Below are 25,717 nucleotides of genomic sequence, written 5' to 3'. Positions count from 1 at the left end.
TTCGTTATATTGCATAGCAGATTCGATGAGGAGGGAAACATTTCATATTTAAAGAGGAAATGGCTTTTAAAAAAATATAAAATTAATTTTTCACGTATGAGACTTATTATTAGAGTTTTTTATGAGCAAATCCGGAAATATACGAAATTTTAAAATGATAGATTAATTAATAACAGATTATACTGAGATTTTTATTACAACTTAAGTGTATAACACAGTAATTAATTAAAACTCAATTAACTTGAGTATTGAATTATTGCATAAGTGCAGCATAAAACGGTTATTACATTAAAATGATATGATCCTTTAATAAAAGCATTATCACACAGTTTTTGCGAAATATTAGTAGTTAATTATGTTAAAGCTAAACAAATTTATATTTTTAATCTTTTCTATCTTTATATAAATTATTTAGTGAAAAGGAAATTATAAAAACAATTTTTTATCCAGAAAAAAAATATTAGTGAATTTTTTACAGCCCCCCCCCCCGACACACACACACACACACACACACACACACACCTTTTGTTTTTAAAAAAATTATTTAAAAATCATTGATATAGAAAATCGACGTGTGTCATACATTCTAACAATGAGCGCATTCAGTGGACTCAATAGTTGAGAGAGCACTCGCTGTTATTGGTGTATTCTTTTAGATTATTCAATCAGAATTTTAGATCTAGAAGAATACATCAATAGCAGCGAACTGTCTCACTTAACTATTGAGTCTGCTGAACACAGCCAATAAAGGGAAAAGGGGAATGGTGAGAGATGTTCATCTTACCCGCGGTATCCAGAAGATCGACTTTGAGCGTCAGAGTGCCAAGAATGCATTCTCGCGAGTACAAATCCTCCACGGTGGGCCGGTATCGCTCGCTGAAGCCTTGACCGAGTAGTCGTCGTATAATGGCACTTTTGCCGACCCCGGCGCCGCCGAGCACCACCAGCCTGATCCTTTCGAGATCGGCCATATTTTCCGGCCGGTCGCACCCTGGTGACTTAGAGCACGACCGTAAGAATGTCGTTGCCTCAGGATGGCATCACCCGGGAGGTCGATCGAAGTCTCGTCCACCTCCTGGAAATCCAATACGGTCGCCTTACCCGCCCTCGTTGCCACCCGCGTCTGTCAAAGTGCTCCTCCTTGGTCCGAAGGATATTAATTTGATTCCCCGCGGCGATTCCTGACCGCGGTCAGAAACGAGTCTGTGGTAGTTCCTCGAGATCGATCAGTCGCGATCGACGTCGCTTCGAAACGATCACGTTTTTCCACCCAACGACGTTGCACGTCACCGACTTCTTCATTCACTTACTCCGCTTACGTTGCGCTCTCGCGGGAACTCCCATCTTCCTCAGGGAAATCGCAGTCTTTCGCTCGCTCCGTGATTCGAGTTGAAATTTTTCTGTTGAAAGATGAGAAACTGTTCAATTATTACTTATTTACACGTGCCAACTATGAAATTTCATTGGCAACATCAAATTGACGGACAATATAAAATTATGAAATACAGCCGGTGTAATGTTATTTGGGATCACCAAGTGTACTGGAAATTGAAGTAAATAGTATTACCATGGAAACATTCCGAGCTAATTGGAATATTCCGTTTAGAACAGCGACTTTTATTGAGGCCACAGCTTTCATGCTTTATGTTAAGAAATCCGATACGTTGATTATAAATATCGAAGCAGAAAGTCTCGATGATTTTTTAGGTCAGTAAGCAAATGAAATATATTACAATAATTAAAGTAATTTTTTATCAATATCTAATTTTTATCAATAACCAATAATATCAATAGAAAAGGATTAGAATAGACAACACAATGGACCTCTTTGTTATTTAAAGTTAATTATAATCGCTAATAAAGTTAATACATTTCCTTCATGATAATATCTATATCAATTTATCCTTTTCAGATTTAATCGATTACGAGCACTAATTTTAAGAAAAAAAGTGTATCATTTATATCGAACTATATAAGAATATTTGTGAAATAAGTTTGAACAGAAAAACCTTTTGAAATCAACGAGTACATAGTTCTAAAATAAAAACTGAACGGTTACAGTTCAATATTTAATTTATGCACTGTAAAATATAATATTTCAAATACTTTTGCATTGTCATAAAAATTATATTTGTTGAAATATATATTAAATTGTGAATTTTTTAATTATTTCAATTGCAACCAAACTGTTATGGAGGATATTAAAATTAAAATTATATATTCCTATGCAAGATAAAGTTATCTACGGGAATTAACGAAACTCAGAAACATCGCGGAATTGAGTTTATTCGGTAGAAATGTGGGAACTACGGCGTCCTGGGGGTTTTTTGCATCTCTTTTGCGACAAACGCACATGGGAAATAAATACAATATAACATCCGAATTAAATGTATTAATATGTATTGAAATTAAATCGATATATGTCTTTTATATATTAAATTTTAATCTCAAGAATATTTTTCCATAACTCGCGATCAATCCCTATCATTTTATTTTAAACTTATGTTATCATCTCGTTTATTCTGTTTTCTCATTTTTTTATTTCTATTAATTATTATTTATCATTATTTTATCTTTATTTTTATATTTAGAAATGCTCACGTAATTGTTAATAAGTATGATTTCAATTGTAATTAATGTAACAATTTTACATTTTCTAATTAAGAAAAATATTCGTCCTTAACAAAGTCCTTGTTATGGAAAATATTTTGTTATACATATCCATATTTAAATTTATTATAAGTGGAAGTATTGATAAACAATAATGTTAATTTCAATTTACGCAAACCACTTCGCTTATCTTCCCTTGTAGGAAAAGTTGTATTGATATTGAGAAGATTAATTATATTCATATATATATATTTTTTTACATTTACATATTACATATTAATTAATAGCAATATTACTTTAGCATTTATCGTTAAAGATTTCCAAAATACATTCACAGAAATCTATTTTTGATGAAAATTTTCATGGATTTACTAGTTATTACATTTTATGTTTAAATAATTATTAAAAGATAATTAATTGCACAACAATTCAAACGCGTATAATTTTACATTTGTATGTATTAACGGCCAAATGCGAATTGTATATGCTTTTAATTGTTATCACAAGAAAATTTTCCTGATTGTAGATTAATCAAATTTGAAAAAAATTATCTTTTACTTGAAGACTTCGTCTTTTTCATAAATTAATTACATTAACAAATTTTTTAATATATTTTAATTAAAAACAAGAAACAGCAATATCGCAAAGAGAAACAACAATATCGCGTCAATAGTTTTCTCTAAGTCCTTCCGATTCATTCAACTTCCACAAATGTAAAATTTCTCTTTCGATGAAAATTTATATGGATATAGGTTAATTTTGTTTAATCTTATCTCGCAGAGGCCAGACACAAGGCGAATGGGATGTGTAATGAAATTTTATCGAGCAGCACGGTGGTATTTACAATCCGCGCGAGATGAAAAAGCGTGTTGTCGCTGTCACGATGGCGATGCGACGGGACGTGATCGTAATTTACTCTGCATCCTACGTCCGCGAAGGGATTATGAAAAGGAAAGAAAAGAGTGCGTATCTCGCTTTTGTGCGGTTTACATTGTTGGAAACAGTCTTTGCACTCTTTCTGTCTCACTTTTTTCATCTTTATCTTTTTCACTATCAACTAGACCCGCAGTCTTTCGGCAGGAGTCACAGGTGGCTGCCGGCCACTTCCTTTTTCCTTTTCTACTGCCTGGGGATCTCCACGGGATTAAAACGTTGCTAAATAAACCGTCAACAGCAGGCTCTGTTTTATGAAATAAAGCCTTAATCATTAAGCTCATTAATTGTAAATTCGCGGAGCGTTGCCGCGTCAATCTGAAGCTTTTCTCACAGACATCACGCCGTATGGTTCACGTATGCCCTATTTTCATTTAATAAACTTAACAGATACTGCACATTGTTTAGTTTTATAAGATTTTACACACCGCGGTGTATATATATTTATTGCGATCTCTCCATTTTCATTGACATTCACTTCGAAAGTATAGCTTTCCGTTATTACGATATTTTATCGATTCCGCACATTTCTGCTTTTAATGCTTTCAACAAATTGGAGTCATTTATACGCTACTACAGAGAATATAAAATGGAAATCAAAATAACATACTTATAAGATCTTGCAAAGAGTATGCGGTTTATTGTATCATCAATTCTAAATGAATAGCAGGTATAACGAGGGTTGTAAAAAGCTTAGATCCTCCAGAAATAGCTAGTATAAAAAAATGTGTTAAGTTTATGACATAAATTGCAACTAAAGAATTATATCAATAAAAAGTAAATGATACCATTATACTTGCAATATGCTTTGAGTAATTAATAGCATTTGGGTTTCCTTTTTATTTATGTCGTTCAACAGAGTAAGAGTATCGAAAATCCTGCCCCCCCTTTAGCATCTAATTATTGATTCTGTAACAAGAAATTAATAATAAGTTAGCAAGATGTTGAAATTAACGTGATTAGGATTTTTATATCACGTTATTAAATATATGCATATATATATATATATATATATATATATACTGTTAATCTCCTGCATTAGAAAGAAGGGAGAGAGAGAGAGAGAGAGAGAGAGAGAGAGAGAGAGAGAGAGAGAGAGAGAGAGAATCAGCTTTGCTAATTTTTTTTTGAACTAATTAAAATCGAGTAAACCGAGCGAGAGGGATAAATTGCACAATCCGTCTATCTTAAGTGCTGAGAAACTGGAACCTACAGCATCCCTGAGCTATTAGAATAATTATTCGTCATTAATGTTTTTCGGGATTCTTCCGCATTGATATACGCATTATCCGTTGAATTCCAATTACACAAAGTATATTCAACATATATATTAATGATGCTAGCATACTCTTAATCTTTAGTATTTTCCTAAATATAATCTGTTGGGAATGCTATAAATATATATCGTGTTTTTACAAATTTTTCCAATTACGTCAGATATTAATTAATCTATTAATTAATTAATTATGAGTAAACGAGAATCTAATTTTTTGTAATTTGCAGATTTGTAGTTTGGCATAAAATTAAAAATAAAATTTACAGACTCCATTAAGTTTTATTTAATTCACTATATCTAGTTATTATAACAATGCCAATGCAAATTTATCTTTGTATGATTATTTTTCGTAATATAAAAATTTTGTTATTTTGTTGGATAGCTGCTGTGGGAATTGTAACATCTTTTATATGATTCTTCAGAGATAGAAATGGAAAAGAGCTCAAATACGGAAGACTTTCTCGGCTATCCGCGGATTTGTTCAAACACTATCTTGTAGGTGAAATGGAGGAGCAAAACCTTGAAGAACTCATTTCGTTTTATACTTGTTTTTAGAAAAAGATCTCATTTTGAAAAACTTTCGATATTTTATACAAGTTATTGCAAACCTAAAAAAAAATGGAATATAATACCACAGATATATTATCATACGATTATCATAATATATCTAAGAAGAATAGAAACTAAAAGGAAATACGAATTTCTTGTAATAATGTATATCTTTCTACTTTGCCGAAGGGTATACTGTAAAAGAAACCTTCACTAGACATGTCCTAAATGTGTTATATTTAACTAACATGCAAGCTGATTATACTCTAAATATTGCAGCATGTACATTCTATAATCTGTAAAAATTTTAGGATAAAATATTTTGTTGTTATAAATATTCATAATAAACAAAATATGGGGCTAATTATTCAAAGATGCGAATTTAATTCGACGAGTTCCATCATATATGTCTTTAATAAACAAAATTCTCCATTTCATTTAATTTTATTACGTTAAAGTTCATTACTTTTAATTTAATTCGCTTCGGGGATGTCATTTTCAAAGTATGAAAGCATGAAAGTATGAAAGTATGAAATGTTTCGTGATTTCCTACGGCAAACGTGAAATTATCTTGCGCGTTCATTCGTTTCGCTTTGCGGTTATTGCATTACAAATATGACCGTGTATTTATCCATGGACGATGAAATAATAATATATTTCATTAATGATTTTGTAATATCGCGAAACGTCCTACGCGTGTGTTGAAAATCTAGTTATTAGATCCTACCTTTACGACCGTTAACTGATTTCTACTGGCGTCAGCATACTGATTTACATAATAATACCCGAAAATTCCCGCACGGTTTTTCCAGACACGATCAACAAAATTGAAATCATTAATTTGCTGCTCGCGTACAAACAGACGTTGGGTGGACATTTCGCTTAATCACGTCACGTCCCTCGATATTGCTGATGACTCTTTTCCTCTTCTTAAGGAATGATATTCCTCTGGCGATACAGAATAATATATTGCAATATCTGAAAGTATGAAGAAAGTTTTCCCGAATCAGAGACGCTGTTATATAGCAAGAGACATCGTAGCTGGAGAGTTTATGAGTTTTTTCTGTCTTATTTATCTTTTCTTCTCTTTTTCGGTAGAGAAAAAAGTAGAAATTTCGAAAAAAAATTTATCTAAAAAATTCCATAAAATATTGATAATATTAATTTAATTAAAACTCCACTATAATTCATATTTAAAATAGAATAATAAAGAATATATAATTTAAGAATATAGAATTAAAAAAATTATTAATATTCTCGTTTAAAGAATTTTGAAAGAATTTTCTATTTTTAACAGTATATTTTTAAAATATTAACAGTATAATATATTTAATTCCTTTGAATATCTATTGCTAATATTAATTTTTCTCAAGATGAATGTAAAATTTTTTAACGTCATTTCAAGTTATTTACTTATTCAATATTTTTTATTATCTATATTATTAGTTTTCCGACATTACTTTATTAGATTCAAATATCTAATACTAATTCAGTTAATTGGTGATCTAATTTTATTACATATTTATGAGATAAAAATATAAAATCGATATTTTTAGAATCATTTCATCTTTCAATAAAACATTATTTAATAAATCAGGAATATAAAAAATAATATTAAAGTACATATCATATTTATATTTTGAACGTTTTTCATTAAAATCATGTTTTTTATTTGTGGAAAGGATTTAATTGATATTTTGTCTCAATTTTATATATATTTATTAACTCTTCTATTTGGACTCTGTTTATATGCATTTCATTTTATATTGTGTTATTGTAATAATCCAATTTTACACAATCGCCATTTAGGATGTTTGATGTTTTAATGAGATTCGTAAAACGAACAAGATGATAAATGATATAACGCTTGCTCTTTTGAAATGAGATTAATTTCAATTAACCTTAACAAAGTTTTTTCTTTCTCTCATCAAATTACAGTGACACGCATTAAACTCGATTCAACTTGCAATAAGACCGATTATCGGATATGTTTGTTTCGATGTAATGAAACGCTGCGCAATAAAATATCGTCAGCGTTAAATTTTGCAAATATTCAATGCCTTGTTTATGTAATCTTTTAAGCAATGACAATCGCTTGTAGAAAATAAAATGGAAATGATTACGATTATCAAATGTTTTCGATTAATTGATGAGAAAAAACCGTAATAAAACTCGGTTTGCCTTTTAATTTTTCTCTCGTAACCGAAATTCTGCATAAAAAATTAATATGAGAGAAAAATACTAGCGGAAGTTGATTCACTTTTATTTTAGTATTAAGAATGCTAAAGAAAAAAATAAGGAAATACACGTGTAAAATCAATGTGATCTTTTGTCTTTCTTTTATACGTCTCGTTTGTTTGTATTAATGCTCTGTTATTTTCATGAGAAGGGAGATGTTTATTCCGAAAAATCCACAGTGGGATCAGGTTTCGTGAGAGCTTTGTTAAAACATCTTTTCTCTCACCTTTTCCTATAAATATATATTTTTAAAAAGAATATCTTCGAATGTTATATTATAATTGCTAAATTTAATCACAACGCGTTATAAAAATATTCGTATATTTTTTTATTATTTATTTCAGATGGTTAATATATATGTTTTTTAAAAGAAATACCGTATATTGATAAGAAAGACAAATATCACATTTCTTTTAATTTTTATATGTTTACAAATAATAAAAATAATTTTTCTTATTATACAATTATTATACAATTAATACATCATTAATTACTGACAATTTACTTAAACAATTTTAAGTAATCAAATAATTAATTGTGAACATATTCATAGAATATCGATATTATCAATATAATGATCTTATATCTCCGATACATATTTAAAATTATTTGAATCGTTCGTATATCTTTTATATTCGAAGTAACATTGTATGTGAAGCTGATAGTAGCTATTTTGTGCAGAATAGATTTTCCGATCGTTTAAGCGAGCATAAACGCTATTATAATGTAATGAAAAGCAAGAGTATTTTTTACATCTCTCCGTCGTGGATTTAATTTCGCTAAATTTTTTGAGAATTCCTTTCTTGGAGCAAAAGAGCGTCTTCTGGCGTATCCACAGAACATTATCTTCTCAAAAACTTCATCCGCATACGCGACTGCGACGTTCTGGAAATGTAAGACTTTATACTTTATAAAAAAATCAGAAGAAAAAGACTGCACGTAATTACGAAGACGACGGAACGAGGCGCAGAGACGAGGAACACTTAAATCGATGATTATAAATGGTCGCAACTTTTCTAATATTCTTTCCCTTGTATTTATTCAAGATAACTCCGTGGCTAACTAAAAAACTATTCCCTGGGATACGTTCGAATAAATAAAAGAATGCAACGAAATGTTATGTTGAAATAAAGGAACGCGTAATTTAAAATTATTGGACGTTATATCATCTCTTCCAATCTCTCGTTCTAGTTATTGAAACACATTTAATATATTTGAACAAGATATTTTCTTTAGATGCACGTCTGTTTCAATTTTTTTCACGCGGAATGAAATATTGACAAATTACATAACTCGTTAGTGATAAGGTAATTTTGCGATGATACAAAAATTAAAATTGCAAAATTCTAGAATATTTTAAGATTAATTGTGCCAAGCGAAAGATAAATTAAAATTGAAATTTTTTACTTGTATCCCATCTCTTCTCATCTCCTTTTCCTTAGAAGGATAAATTTAATTAATAGAATAAAATTCTGTATATATTATCCCAGCAGATCGAGAAGTATCAATTAACTTTGTCTTATCATGAGTACGACGCATAAATTGTTACGTCAAACGGACAGATGCAAATCGAGGTAGTTAACGACGACGACGTTAACTATGCTATGATCTCCCTTCGAGCGTTGATGAATGTCAGTCGCCAGTCTATTAGATAATATTGCTGCGGTGTTAGTCTGCTATCCATCGAGTTTGGGAAATTATGTTAGGTCGCAGCGCAGGGAGGACGTAAGCTCATTATCGGGACTGACATATTTTCGCGGTTTGCGGCTTCGCTGTGCGGCTTGTGCCATTCGGCGCGCATGTTCCGGAATTACGTATGTATAGATGCGGTATGCAGCTGTACCGATCGCTCTCCTCCGACGTGGCGCGCGTAATTACGGCGGTCTTCGGGTTTACGAATACGTTACAAACGCATTGCCGGCAGACCCGTGTGTAGATAACGCACAAGTTGATGGACTATAAAGCACGAACAAGCTTGCAAAGCGGTTTCTTCAGCCTTTGAGCCGCATAAAATTCTTTTATCAATGTTTTACTCCAAACTATACATGCCTATGAAATACCTATATATATATTCTACATATATACGTACGTCTAGTTTTATATAATTGAAATAAAAAAAGCACGATTGTAACGAATTGTACTTTGTTGTGTACAATTATTTTCTTATACTTCATTGAATAACTGTAACTGAATAATAATTGCATTTAATTACACGACTCAGAAATATTAGACGAGACAAGAAATATAGGACAATGTTCATTAAAGTCGAGCGAATACGGGTTATATAAATAGTCTGTCTAAATAGCTTCTATAAGTTTATATAATATACTTTATAGGTATAATAATCGATAATAAGTTCTCGGTTGGAATTTATTTTGTAGATACTGTATGGTAAATGCATGGCAGTTACACACAGTTATATACACATGCAAAGTGATCCTTTACCGATATAATCCTAGAGGCAGCAATTTCACGGATTACCTCTGTTTAGATTGTCTACGATGATTGTCTGAAAACATCCGTTGTTTGGATTAGTCCTCTGCGAGTTCTTTACAATAAAGAAAGCATAAACTATCTGTTGTAGAATTGAAAGCAACGATTTTAAGGTTGATGTACGATATTTCCAAGTTAAATTGAGTAGTCGCAAGATTTTTGCATATAAGAGAAGGCAATGTTCGCCGTCACGTAAAATCGTTATATTTCAAAGCACGCTTAGGACGGTGCTATCGATTCGCAGTGCTGCAGGCCGATTGTGCAACGCGGGAATTTCATTAAATCGATGTTGGAAAGGAGTAGTTATAAATATGTAAGCGGTAAATCGCGGAATATATAGATTGTGCTTTTTATCGGCAACTACGTTGGCTTAGATTAGCTCGAGACAGAAATATATATTATTTGTTTATCTTGTATATAATAAACTTTAGAATAATTCTTTAGCAATGAATTTTCGTTGCCTATGATATTAATAAAAGTGCATCAGAATTTAAATCTAAAACTTTCTTAATAATGATAGTCTGTATCCATTAAAGTCTTATAGCATTTTTATTGATTAAAGCGTTGAACTCCGTTCTCCTCGAAAGGTCAAATTTTTTGCTTATAACATTTTTATATTCCGAGCCTCTTTAATCCTGTTGTTGCTTATCGCAGGCAATTTTCCATCTGACGTTTAGTCTACAATTTATCAGCTGCTGAAGAATTACATGTAACGTTCGTAGTAAATCTGAGTCTCACATTTGTAAATCCAGTCGAAGGCATATAGATTTTGCCTTTCGCGTATGTACTTCATATGATCAATAAAATGGATTTATTCGATCAACTGAAGTACTGACTGCTTGAGAACTTTATTTATTTACGCAACGTTTTTGCTCGTCTCTCATCGTCAGATTTACCTATTGAGATTTTTATACAAAAATATCTTGTTTATCGTTTTACTGATTTTTCACATCTTATACTGATTCAATTTTTAACATCTGATTTGCCATCTTTTCATGAAATAAAATATGTTTAAAACATTTTTCGGAATCTTAACATTCTTTTAGAAAATTAAAAGTATAAAAAATAAATAAAATAAGTTTATAAAAATATTTTCGGTAACAGATTTCGTTCGACTAATGAAAAATGCCCTGCTTATTTGAAAGTCACAATTGAAGTATAGACTTGTTCTTATATTAAACTGTATGATAACCTATTTATTTTTAAGTATTCGTTCGTTCACATGTGTTCATGATGCATTATGCATCGTTTTTTCACTACAGAATATTAGCCACGATTGGAACAAAATACAAACACAACTTCTGTCACTCATGAATCCCAATTTTCCAACACAGAATCCCATGAATATTTTATAGAATCGTAAAACCTGTCATTCTTATGCGCACTTTGTGAACTCTCGCATCAGATTACCACTTCCCTTACATTAGCAGTTATTATCCTTCAGCACTATCGACAATCATTTAATATTCACAATTATTATTTCGCTTTGTTCAAATTTCTTCGCAGGCGTAGTTTCATTTTGCATGTTTAGATATTATAATTGTCTAATAATAGAAATTAAGCTAGCGTTATATGTACTTATAATTTAAATATAAATAAAAGCAGAACTTGCATATATATTTGATTGAATTTATATTTAGATATGAGTTCGGATTTGCCGCGAATAGTCACATATTATTCTCCACTAGTTGATAAATCGCAAACTAAACATCAAATAAAATAAATAAATATATATTTACATTATAATAATAAATGACATATTATATCATATAAATATGATACAATGTACATGCTATACAATCTTCCATATACTTGATCTATACATATAACATGCACTTCACTTAAATTGCTAGGCTTTTTCACTGATAACACTCTGTCATAATTTGTGGCAGAGTGCTCCTAAAAAATTGACTATGTTTTTTTACTATATATTTTTTTTTGCTAATTAAATTAATGAAAGAATTTTGAATATAAATTTGGAATTCTTCCAAGCAACTAATATTGAAAATTGAAAAGATTTTAGCATTTGAATAAATTGTAGATATATATAAACATTATATAACATTATACAACAAAATAATGAAATGTTATTTATTATAGTTATTGAATAATGATAAGAAATGTGCATTTCTAATAAATTAAAACTTAGAAAAAAAGAGAGTATGTGTGCAGATTTATGCTTAAAACATACTTTTTAATCAGTATAATAATGTATGTGTATAATAAAGTTTAGCTAAATGTATTAGGATCATCCTGTATGTAGGACAAGTATTTCGCACTCGAATAAATTCGATCGAAACTACAGACCTGAGGCTTCAAAGTTTCTGTAAAAGTAATTGGAGGATCATTTAAAAGATACGTGACTCCGTTGTTACTTCATTCCCCGGATTTTCCACGTTCTATTTGTTCTATTGTACTCTCTTCAACTTAGCGTGGATTTAACGATTAAACATGTATGTGTGTATACACATACATGTACATGCATTACACTTTTGATAACGCATTACTGCTTATTAGACACTATATTAATATCACTGATTCGGTGGAGGATAATTAGTGTTTTATTAATTATCGAATATTCGAACGTTACAGAACGTTGGAGTTGCACGAATCGGTATTAATTCGAGCTAAATTGTTTTGCGATTAATTCGGATATATGACAGACGGAACGGAGCGAAATCGAATTTGAGAGAGATTGAGATTCAATGTAATTCTCTTCTCTCTCCTCTCTCTTTCTCTCTTCCTGCCTCCATCTCTCCCTCTCTGAGATAAATATGAAAATTGAAAGTTTCAATTATTTTTTAATTATAACTGTATATAATATGATATTAAAAAATGCGAATTTTATGGAATGTAACGTAAAATTTATTTCATTGAAAGATAGGAACAAAATTTTTGAGAGTAAATTTCTGTTTTTCTTTTGCTTACAAAAACAGGAGTCTTCTTTGCGGAAAAAACCTGTTCGCTATTCGTATCATCAATTATATAAAGTAACTATATATAGGAAGGTTTCAATAGGTTTCCGAAATTCGATTCCTATAGTAACGCGTGTGATTTCCTATCGACGTTCCAGCGACTTAATGGAGCCGTAAGCAAGAATAGTAGATTGAAACGTTTCGGAACTTACTTATCACAGATTCAACTTGACGGTGTGCAAGTCATGAAGCAACTTTGTATTTTATCGTGCGAAATATACGGTTTGACTTATCGGTGCACGAACCTTTACGAGAAGGAAAGAAAGCTGACTAGAAAGGAAAAGATCATTCTAGATGTTTCAAATTCATAAAACATCCGTTTTATTTAGATTGGAGAGAGAGAGAGAGAGAGAGAGAGAGAGAGAGAGAGAGAGAGAGAGAGAGAGAGAGAGAGAGAGACAAAGAAATTTTTTTAATACAAAATGCTTCTAAATTATTGCACTATATCTAAGCACTTATATACAGTTTTCGTACTTTTTCTGGAAGAACATATAATTGCATTCTTTTGAACTTATTGCATTCTTATGCAATTTATCCAAAGAATTAATTTTTTTTGAATTTAATAATAAATCGATGCATATTAAACGTATTTTTCAGCACAATCTCAATCGTGTAAATAAATGAATAATTAATTTTTAATCTCGCTTAATCGCGAACGCAACAAATTAGGCCTGTGCAAATAATTACTTTGTAAATGAAATACTCGTGGCGATTTTAATTGAAAGCAGGTGCAACTACCAACAATCGGTTTTTGTCAACAAAGCGATTACTAGACAGGTCTTAATTAGAACCGTTCGACTCTGCCAGGATCTCTAGCTTTGCATTTTGGCGACTGTCAATATTTAATTTATCCTATCGGTCGCTGACAAGCGGGAAACAGAATGCGACCGCTTGCAGCAAAAAGAGAAATTTTTGAAGTATTCCATATTGACATCGAACCCGCATTTTATTACATTTCTGTAATACAGTTGTGCGATCGTAATAAGTAATGTCAAATTGAGTGTTATAATTAATTTAGAACATTTCTCTTAAATTTGCTTTGAAAATTATAAGTGAGACTTAGTTTTAAATTGAATAATTGTATAATATAATTATGGATTATTCACAATTATTTCAAATATTTGAAATTTTATATTTATAAAAATTTCTCTCTCTCTCTCTTCTGAGAGAAAGAATAAATTAGAATAAAAGAATATTTATTTTTAAAAATGGAGATTAAATGCAATAGTAATCCGTAATAGAGTTTAGGTCTTTTTCAGCGCTCACTCGTAAATTACGTAGTGCAATTCGATTATGCGTTGTGTGCGACGAAACGCGTCACTTGTAAACGTGAGCGAAAAATCTCGCACGCGTGTCGTGAATTTCCGCCGACCGGAATTTCGTTTGACGAACATTAATTAGGTGCGACGCGTTGCGTTCATAAGGAAGAAAGGTGTTATGGGTATCGTCGGCTTTTGACGGAGCGTTTAATTGTGCCGGTTTGATAAATGAGAGATTCTATCGTGCTCCTTTCCTCTTCTTTCCTCTTTCTCTCTCTCTCTCTCTCTCTCTCTCTCTCTCTCTCTCTCTCTCTCTCTCTCTCTCTCTGTCTCTCTCGGAGATCTATCCCAGAGACACATAAATAAATGCCAAATAAATAAATATATATATGAGTGAGTGAGTGAGTGAGTGAGTGAGTGAGTGAGTGAGTGAGTAAGTGAGTGAGTGAGTGAATGAGTGTGTGTGTGTGTGTGTGTGTGTATGTGTGTATTTATGTACGTACTTGTATATGTATATAGTATGTACACCCACGTACATACTATATGTTGCAGTGGGAAATTCAGTTGTAAAAGAGATAGATTACGATTTCGCGGCTTTAACAGATGAGGTACTAATTAGTTTCGAATACAATTGCAAAGCAGAATTTATCAATGGTAGCCTGTTAGCGCGAATTTTGGTTTGTTTCCACATTTCTAGACAAAAGTAACGATGTGAACTCTTCTAATTTCAAATATTTGAAGATTAAACGAAATATGGTTCAAAAACAAAACTTGTTTTCGCAACAAACTACGCATATCGCATGTTAGAAATTTTATTTAAAAATATGTACTTCTCTGTTTTCTTCTTATAATCCAACTTTTTCAAACTTGAAGATTATATTAATTTCCTAAGTTTTTGTGTTCCGACAAACTTATAAAAAAGACAAATATCTCGGAAAACTTTGAACATATTTTTAAAAAACTTGCATAACTTGGGGGCCGATAAAGAAATGGTTAAATAGCAATATCATTTTAAGAAGAATATCTATCCCTTACACAGAATTTACAAAAGTCATCTTTAACTATTTTGTCAAAAATGTAACTCTCATCAGTTTATTTTTATTATTTTATTGAAATATATAACTTCTTTATATATATATATATATATATATATATATATATATATATGATTGCAAATTACGCATTAAGTTCATGTTCTTTTAATAATTCAGGCGTTGCTTCGCTTGCTTCTATTTTTCTTCTCTCAAGCATTAGGATGTTATAGAATCAACTGCATCAACAGAAAGAAAGCGCGTGCGCGGTATTTTAATAGATACCTACAAAGCAAAGCTGTTTCTTGCAAAAGAGCCTTTCATGCTCGACATGCACATTAAAAGTTATCTAGCTTTACTTATATTTTAATAAATTACATTATTGAAGTAATATCATCGTTATTTTGTAAGTTTTGTTGTGATCAGATATTTGTGATCGCAGATATTTTATATAATACGTGATAAAGCGGATTAATTCGAACGTAATGGCGAATTAAAGAACATAATGTGTTTTTTATGCTCTTCACATGCAATAAAAATTATATTGATTTCCTTTATTATACTATTATGTGTATATAAGAACATTTTCTGAACATTTTTTTAAATTGCTAACTCGCACGATTTATTCATAAAAGAATTGAGATAACAATCATATATCACGGAACAGATATTTCGTATGGTTCAATCATTTGGAATCAAAATGCGATAGAAAAACAAAATTTATTATTACTTCGTGATAATTACGGACAACAATTATTTTTGTTTAATGTAACATTTTTGTATGTGTGTTTCGCTTGAGTATAACTCTCGATTATTCTTTGAACAGTATCATATGAGTCATAAAAAAATAACGTTAATACTCTCATGCAAATATCGCAATTTCCTACTTTTACAATTAATATAATTTGTGTAATTAATAATTTAATTAATTTTTCATTTTCGTGCATCTTTCGTGATTCGTATAAAAAATTGAACGTAACTTTGGAACTATTTGTCATAAAAAAAATATTTCTCTTTTCTATTAATCTCTAGTTTATTCCATTGACTCTAATCAGATCTTACAGACATCGTAATGAGAGATTCAGCCCTTTTGTCCACTCTGAATTTATTTCACAATGGTGAATTGACGTATGTTTGATATTTTTCTGAAAATCAACCGATAATTGCATAGTAATATAGATAATAACTGTATATTACAGTTTTCAAATGATATCTCCCCTCTTACGGGTACACCTTGACGTGGTAAGAGGGCTCAGTACTCAGAGGATATATACGAAAAGAATGGTCTTTCTCAAGTATTTAAAAATTTTCGGATCTAGCTGAATGATATGTCTAAATAAATTTTTAGATATTAAGCAAAATCATTCTCTTCGTATAAAAATCCAACGATGGGGAAGCTAACGTACCCTCGTCCGCCGATTTAATTGAAAATGAATGAACCGCAGCCGGTTCGTCGCGTCGCGCGTTTGCTTCGGGAGTGCCGTCAAAGTTATCGGACTAATGGACTTTTAACAAAACCCATTTGATAGAATTCTATTTCGGCGATGAAATCATATCTGCGACGTTTCGACAGGAAAGCGGAACTCTCTTTGGGACGTTGCTTAGGTGGCCACGGTCACTGCAACGCTCTCACGCCTAGTGCCCGGGCACGAGGTGATGCCGGCCGCGTAATGTCACGCACTTCGTGGTGCTGTGTTTGCGCGGTTTAGCAACTACTGTTGCTGTCGGCTAATTGAGGACGCGCTCTGTCTGTCGGTCAACAGTTCAGCCCTTAGCGGTAAGAAACGATCGATCGACTCGGATTCTTCTCTGGGCCTGTATTCGATAACTCGAGTTATGCAGTCGTTATGAGCACATAACGATTGCATAACGAGTTATAGAATTCCGCCCTGGTGAGTCGTTCAAAAAGGAGTTGTATAACTCTGGTCAGGGCGCTCATTTCTCTGTCATTATCTACCAGCCTAAATTACGTTTAATCTGACTTGGTCAGAGCCTAGCTCTAGTAGTTTTTTTAAAAAAAACTAGCTTCGTGCCGAGGAGTTGGATCCCATTCCTGAATTGTCTAGATTGTTAGACAATCGGTGATGGTACCAACTTTACTCTTATTAGAGGAACTCGTCACGTCTACCAGTCTCTTGGAATCGCTCGAGGTACAGCACCACTTGTGTCCCACTAGAACTAGCAGTTAGGGCGTATGACTGAGTCAATTTTAAACGTGATTTTGCGTAAAACAGAGGTGACGGACTCGATACGATCGATTTCGTCTTCTTTCGTATGGGGCTTAACCTTTGTTCGGCATTCATCGCGTGTTTTGCAAGTACTTGTCGACGTGTGGTGTTGATTCCACCGATCGAAATAGTAATCTTATCATGGGTTTTGTAAACGTGGAGTGCCGCAGTGTCGCGCGAAAGACTTTATAAATGAATAGTCCACGCGCGTTTATAGTATACTATTCGCGAGTGTTACGCGAGTGTCCTGTGCGAGAGGATGTCAACCCAATTCTGAGAGGAGGAGGAGGCCTGAGAGAGACATCGGGCATCAACGGAGCAACCTTGCGGTAAATATCATTTTTTGCTCATTAGAAATCTTCTGTTTAATCTTGAGTCGTTTTATTTTAATAATTATTGAAAAATGATAATTGAAAAAAAGGATATTTTAAAATTATTTTGAAATTTTGTAAATACACATATTTTTAAGAAAATGTATAATTATTTTTATAAATATAACTGAATGGTGAATTAAAAAATGCTTATAGAAATTATATATTTAAAAATTTATATGACTATTTTCAAGAGAACTTTGCATTAAATATTTCTTTTATTATTGATTGATTCTTTTTGCTCTTTTTAATTTGAATTGTATATTCTTTTTGTTACAGAATCATCGTAGCAAGATGTAACTCCGCTGTTGCGTATCGGTTGGTGAGTGATGAATTAATGTTTTTGTTGAAGTAATGGATGTATGGTAGTTTTATTAATATACTATATATCTAGATGCATATACATCAATTTAATAAAAATTAACTGATAAATGTGTATAGCATTCCATACATCCGTTGCTTTAAATGGATAAGTTGTAACAGATTAGGATAAACTTAATTCTGGATGCACTTTCATTGTGGAATTTACTGTGCATGCACTGTTAAATTTATAATATTACATTACACCCAGTTTGTTATTTTTAATCCTTTCTATAAGTTACCACACAATATCTCGTTAATTTAACTAAAACAATAAATAATAAATTAAATTGGCAGGAACTACGAGCCAAGCTGGATGTTTATGCTAAATGTATAATTAAATAACATACGTTTCGATTTCTATTGGATTTTCAGTGAATAAAAAGTTATCCGAATCAATTTCTCACAATATAAATTTATATTGTGTATTTATATATTATCGTCCCTAAAACGCATTAATGAATATGTACAATAATTCCTAAAACGCATTTCTTACGCATAGTTGTTTATGCCTGTCCTCGCAATAGTTCATAGTAGAACGGATGGATGGTAGTAGTTGAGTCCTGAATCATATGAACTATTGCAAGCAACAGACATAAACAACTATACATAAAAAATACATTTTAAGGACTATTACACATATTTATCATCTTAGGGACGATTTTATATATATAAATTTATATTGTAAGAAATTGATTAGGATAACGTTTTTATTCGAACATTGAAATGATCCAATACGGGTCGAAACGTACGTTATTTAATTATTGTTTATTCTCATAAAAATATATACATTTAGCATCAATCAGTTTGACTCGTAGACCCTTCCAATTCAATTTATTAATTTCATTGAGCCTTTTTATCTTATTGTATTTATTTAAATCAGTAAAGTAGAACTAATTCACTGAAGAAAATTATTAAAGGTTCAAATTTTGTATATTAATTGTAAATTCATACGTTAATACTTATATTATATGTGAATACTTATATTATATATACATAATAATAAGTAATTCAAGTTTAACTGTACGTAATTCAAGCTCAATTTGATTTTAATACTAAATAATTCAATCTCAATAATATGACAATGAATAGGTTGATTCGATGTAATCATTTTTTTAAATACGTTTTACATTAAAATATACAAGATGTTTAATAATTCTGCTGTTCGTGGATAAATAGAGCGGATTAAACAGAATCGAAAAAAATCCTCTACCATTTTGCAATAGTAACAAGATATTAATTACTAAATATTGCCGAATATTAGTCGAATATTATCTTCAATAATTTTTCATTCAAATATTATCAATTTTACAGAAAACGAGAGATAAAAATTGTTCATTTTTTTCTCATAGAACGCTAAGAATTTTTTTATCAATTAATACTGCATTTTTTTATTGGCAACTATTTTTACCAGCATGTGAAAAAATACAGTATTAAAAAATTTTGAAAAAATTTTCAAAACTTTATAAGAAGAAAATAAACAATTTTTGTCTCTTGCTGTAAAGTTGATAATATTTAAGTAAAAGATTATTGAAAAGTAATATTCAGCGATTGTTAGTAATATCTTGTTAACTATTGCGAAAATTGCAAAATGATACAGAACTTTTCGACTCCGTTTAATCTGCTGTACCTAATCACGAGCGTTGTCAGCAGAATTATCAAATATCTTGTATTACGTCTTAACGCACTTGAAAATAAACACAAAAGATAATAAAATGTTCGTATTTTTTAAATAAATAAAATACAGTGAATTATAAAATATAAAGAATATATATAAAAAATAATTGAGTAAATGAAATTATTGTTTATAGATATTATAATATAGAACAGTGTTTGTTACAGTACAATAAGTATCGTTTTTTATTATTTTTTCTACCTATCCTACACTGAGAAAAAAAGTTGTTAACTTGATTAAATGTGTTCAGTTCGTAATGATTACTTAGTTAAATATTTCAAATATTTTAAATATGTATATATTTAGATTAGCAAAATCTTGTAATTTAAAACATGTTATTTGTTTGAATTAACAAATATTTGCTTGACAGTTTGTGTTACATTTAGTTGAATCAACTAACACTTTTTTGATAGCAACTTTTTTTCTCAATGTATTCTCAAATATTCATACAGAATTAAATTTTATTTAAGTTGGTTGCAGAGAAAAGCAATATATGTATACATATATGTATAATACATACAGTTTTCAAAGATATTCCTTGTATTGTTTATTTGTATACACTTATTCGTATTTATTTACATGTTATTAATGAAATAACAAATATTTTAATGTAGCGCATTTGTCGTACAATTATTTATCAATCTCGCTTTTTTGTAAAAGACATTTTTACGATTATTAATTTTTGTTATTTATCTCAATGCACCGACTTTAGCCTAAGATTTTATAATTTATCCATACGCGTAGTAACTGGATTTTATACCAGTAAAATAGTAATATGATGTAAGATCCAGTATATATTTTGTCAAGACATAAAAGAATTTTAATTAAATTGTAATTATTTTAAAATCGCGTTTAAAGTTTTGCGTTACTTAAAGTACTTAATTTTGAAATAATAAGTTATACAAAAAATGAATTTATTACACAAAAAATTCTAATAATTTAAATTCTAATAAGTTATTATTACTTGCATAGAATAATTATTACTTGCGCACTTTTGTGTGTGCGGGAGGAAAAATTATCCCTTTCGGATCTTGCATCATTCATTTGAATTTTTCATCTCCTCATGCTTTGAGATGAAATTCAGCAACGAATCGTTCGAATCGTTAAAAATATGTACATGGGCCTTGAATTTTAGTAAGGTTTTTATTAAGAAATTTAATTTAATTTTATAATATGAGACTCTCGAAATCAAAACATTGTTAACATAAAGATTTTTTAAATTTATATTTATTTTAGTCGAATACTTGTATTTTTAATTTCGAATAAACGCGATAGAGAATAAATTTATCTGTATCTTAATGGAATGATTATTATTATTGATAATTATTCATGTTAATATTTAATTAATTTCATTAATATGATAGCCCCTTCGCGACGCGTTCGTGTTTCGCGCGTTATACAAAAGCGCGAAAAAATCGCGCGATTAAAAATCTTACGCTTATTGCCGGCGATATTAATCAGCAGTAAAAAGGAGTATTTCTCCTTATTGTCGAATCTCTAGCATATGAAGCTAAAATATTGGCCAGAAGGTGAGTTTAATCTGAGAAAAAAGAAGATGTATTCACACAAAGTAGGTTGGTGTGTAACACCAATTTGCTTTTAAAGAGTATTATGTAAATATAGACTGAATTCGGGAGGGTAACTTGCTCGCAAATTGCGAGTTCTTATATTTTTTTAATTATTGCTTATTTAAAATACAAAAATAATCAATAAACAACAGAGTTAATGAGAGCCAGTGTGAATAATCAAGCGTAACTTTTGTAGATTGTCTATAAAACTTGGGCTTAATTATTCGTGCTGATTCTCATTAGCCCTGTCATTTGTTAATTTTTTTGTGTTTTAAAGATTGAAAGTCCGTTTCAATTATTATTATTGCTTATTTATTTAGTATGCAATTAGGTTATCCCGCTGAATTTATCAGTATGTGTTACGACATGGTTTGGCATCAGCTGAGTTCATCAGAGAAAGCATCTTTGCAACTATTGTAAAATTCTTCAATGTGATTGGTTTATACATTGAAATCCATAAGGAACTAAAAACAAGAACCAATCGTATTGAAGAATCTTAAACAGTTGAAAAGATACTTTCTCTGAACGCAGTCATTAACAGTATTATATTCGTGGTATTATTGCATATTTGAAGTAATGTAGATAGGAATATACGGATGGAGATAGGTATCCGCGAATAGGCAATAAATGAAAATACGGGTAGGTACAACAAGTGTAAGTATAGATGGTAGGTTAAATAAATGTATGTATAACAGTATTATGGGTAGGTAGCACACAATAAGTATAGATGGTACGAGTACGTTAAATAAATGTATATAGGGTAACTCCAGCAAATACGCCGCGCTGGGATTTACGCCGCAGAAGTCAGAAAAAGTAGAAGGAGTGGGGATAATTTTCCCGCAACTATTCTGTTACATGCTTTTATGTTATATTAATATTGTCTTATGAGTTTAACTTCTTATTGTTAATGTTAATGAAATTATTATGAGTTGAATCGATTTGTGTGTCACTATAGTAAGTAACGCCATCATAAGTTATAATCTACAATCTAAAATGATTACTGTAGAGCATGTAAAAGAGTGATTATTTCGATACATACATATAATGGAATAGTAAAGCATGTTGTATAGCAAAATACAAGTGCTTTGCTTTCGTATTCTTTGTTTAGTTTGCTGTCTTGTATATTCCAGCTGTTTGGGATATACGGCATTTTTAGCAAGCGGGATTTATGCCCAAAGTATACAAAGTGCGCAGATTGAATTCAGTGCACTAAATGCAATAAACACATTATATGAAATATGTACCTCAAATAATAATTACAATCTTCTTACATATATTACAAGGTTTATGAGGTACATATTTCATATAATGTTTATTGCATTTAGTGCACTGAATTCAATTTGCGCACTTTGTATACTTTGGGCATAAATCCCGCTTGCTAAAAATGTCCAAATGTATATCCCAAACAGGTGAAATATACAAGACAGCAAATTAAATATATATATATATATATATATATATATATTTAGTTTATAACTATATATATATATATATATATATATATTTTTTTTTTATTCCTTATTAAATTTTTATTCCATTCTTATTCCTTAATAAAACTTTATAAATATTTTATAAGTTATTGTGTCATTATATGTTTCATTTATATGCATTATTCGTAAATTTTTCATAAGCCGTACTCCCTCTCTCCCATGAGTAGCCGTATATCCCACTCCTATGGGATATGCAGCAAAAATACAAGGGTTTCAAAAAGTTTATTTTTTAATACACACGGAAAAAAAATTAATTGGATGGTACAGCAAATCTATAATTTACTACGCGAATTCAACATCGATAGCTAAGAAGATTTGATGGTTTAACAAATCGCTAATGTCAACTTTGCTATTTTAACATAGAACATTGACTGTAGATTTGCTGAATTAGAAGTTTTCGGCTGTATTTTTTTCCGTATGTTCTAATATTTTTTTCATAGTAGTAGACAGTACAAAATTTTTACTGATATAGTTTATTTACTATAAACATAATAAATAATACTTAATAAATTAAGTATTAAGTTTTTGATAGGTGCGGCGTATATACCGGAGTTACCCTATAATAGTATTTCGTAATATAAAATTTATGTAAGCTTTCGCAAAAATTTCCGTAAAATTTCAATCCTCCATATTGATTCAGCCATTTAAAATTTTTAATTTGAGTCCGGATTTGAAATTAGCGATTCCAAAAACTTTAATGTTACATTTCATCAAAACCGAAGTACAGCCTCAACGAAAAGAGGCTTCAGGGCAGATAACATGATAATTTTAAGATAAGAGGATGCTAGCTAAATCAAAATGATGGAAAAGAGAAACAATATAAATCTCCTATTTCGGAGGATTAATTTATTAGATCTTATTACATATTTAATTGCAAGTTTTGCTTGTATTGGCATGTTTATAACGTGAAAGAATCCAAAGGTGACATCGCATAAAGTTTCGGAAAATCGATGGTATATCTGTCAAAGAAAATACGGCCGAATGAATATACCGACAAGTATTTCATGCACACGTATGCCAAGCGAATGTACTCAGTTTTCTCGTTTCACACACGGAAAATGTCGGTGATCCACTGAGCCGACGCGTTAAACGAAGCGACGTTTACTCACGAATAAATTCTAACGACAAAAAAAGCAATAAACAAATGACCGAGGAAGTGGTGATTCGGTCAGGCGCAAGAATATCGAAAATGTTCTCGCCTGAGCTGCCGTTCACTTGACCGTAATTAATTTATTCAATACAAACGAGCTCGCTATTCACGCTGGCCGGTAGTTATAATAACGTAACGATGAAAAAAAAAAAGCAGTAGCAACGCGTAATATTAAAGAGGCATTTGATACTGAATCGTAAAATATTGAGATTGCAGAAATATATTTTTTTTTTAATATTTGATACCGGGATCCTCTTTCGTAGCACACTTTCTTAAATTTAATTAAAACTATTTAAGTTTAATTAAAACTTTTTAAAAAATATGAAGAGAAGTAACACAGAGAGACATATTTGAGCGATAGCTGAAACGTAGAATTGCAAAATGAGCGCTAATTAAAGAGAAAATGTTCTTCCGAAGTATTTAATCAAACAACAGTATTTTCTAGTCCTCGTTTCTTCTCGCTTTAATTAAACTTTAGTTTAATAATGAGTAGATCACAGCTCTCTTTCGGAAATCGTCACGTCGTCCAACTTTGACGATACAGTAGACAAGTTAATAAGTAATCTACAATGAACTAATGACACAATATTCCGGCAATATCAAACAAAGGAGCTGAATGGTAGTAAAGCACTTAACTACAGATAGTTAGAAAAGTTTCAAAGCTCGTCGTTTGAGCTTCAGAATATGGTGCTGTCTGCAGACAAATACTCGGTCATTGCCAAGCGTGAAATTATTCCTCGTCTCGAGAAATGCATGAAATGACTCGCTATTAGTTACTCGCCTCGGTAAAGCTCGCTACGGATAAGCGCATTACATCAGAGTGATATATGTCGTGATATATGTACTTCGAATTGCCCAATTTATTCTATATCGTGAGTATGCTACTCGAAAGAAGTGAGAAATATAATTAAAGTACTTGAGAATTCTATATTTACTGTTATTGATAATTTTGAACAAATTGGCATGGACAATATTTCATATTTATCGTAAATATAATCAATAATGGAAAAACTAATAAAATCAAAGATAGCAAAAAGATCTAGTAAATGTGTTGTATAACTTTTTAGAGTTGGAAAATATCCCAAACAAAAAAGATAGTAAAGAAAAATACACAGAAAATAATAACTCTTTTTCTAATTTTTAATTAATTTCATGACTTTTAATTAATATAATCGATTAATGAGCTAAAACTATAAAAGATTTCAGCTATTTTAATTTATATTAGTACTTAAGACTTTAGAGTTGTAAGTACTAATTTAAAGAGTTTCTTGATTAAATTTTATTTTCCTAGAAACTCCAAAATACTCAGAAATGAGAAGCTTTTAGAGTTTCTAACCATTTTCGTGTAGGCAAATTTATTTAGAGAGTGCCTTTGAGAATAAAATCAAGCTACATCTACGTGCAGTTTCCATATAATTTTCGTAATAATGCTGTGTATCATAAGTTCATTAAGAATCCTATAAAGGTTCATTAAGAGCTTCTACATTTTGTGGCGCATGTGTGACGTATTG

At 30.7% G+C, this 25,717-nt stretch overlaps 2 protein-coding genes across 2 annotated transcripts in view; one reads left to right on the top strand and one right to left on the bottom strand.

Moving 5' to 3' along the window:
- The window catches only part of LOC105145106 (GTP-binding protein Di-Ras2), a 104,774-nt gene that overhangs the window by 14,653 nt on the left and 64,404 nt on the right, over window positions 1–25,717 (bottom strand). The window contains exon 3 of the mRNA XM_087414580.1: window positions 785–1,400. Coding sequence (XP_087270706.1) covers window positions 785–971 — 187 coding nt within the window. The 5' untranslated portion in view covers window positions 972–1,400. The remainder of the gene's footprint in view (window positions 1–784; window positions 1,401–25,717) is intronic.
- LOC105145114 (tektin-3) overlaps window positions 15,793–25,717 on the top strand; it is a 158,984-nt gene continuing 149,059 nt past the window's right edge. The window contains exons 1-2 of the mRNA XM_087414574.1: window positions 15,793–17,921; window positions 18,243–18,285. Coding sequence (XP_087270700.1) covers window positions 17,785–17,921; window positions 18,243–18,285 — 180 coding nt within the window. The 5' untranslated portion in view covers window positions 15,793–17,784. The remainder of the gene's footprint in view (window positions 17,922–18,242; window positions 18,286–25,717) is intronic.

Source organism: Acromyrmex echinatior, chromosome 16 (genome assembly GCF_024713525.1).
Source record: "Acromyrmex echinatior isolate Ae372 chromosome 16, ASM2471352v2, whole genome shotgun sequence".
Lineage (NCBI taxonomy): Eukaryota > Metazoa > Arthropoda > Insecta > Hymenoptera > Formicidae > Acromyrmex > Acromyrmex echinatior.
The sequence above is the reverse complement of the archived record's forward strand: the minus strand, read 5'-3'. Positions and strand labels throughout refer to the sequence as shown.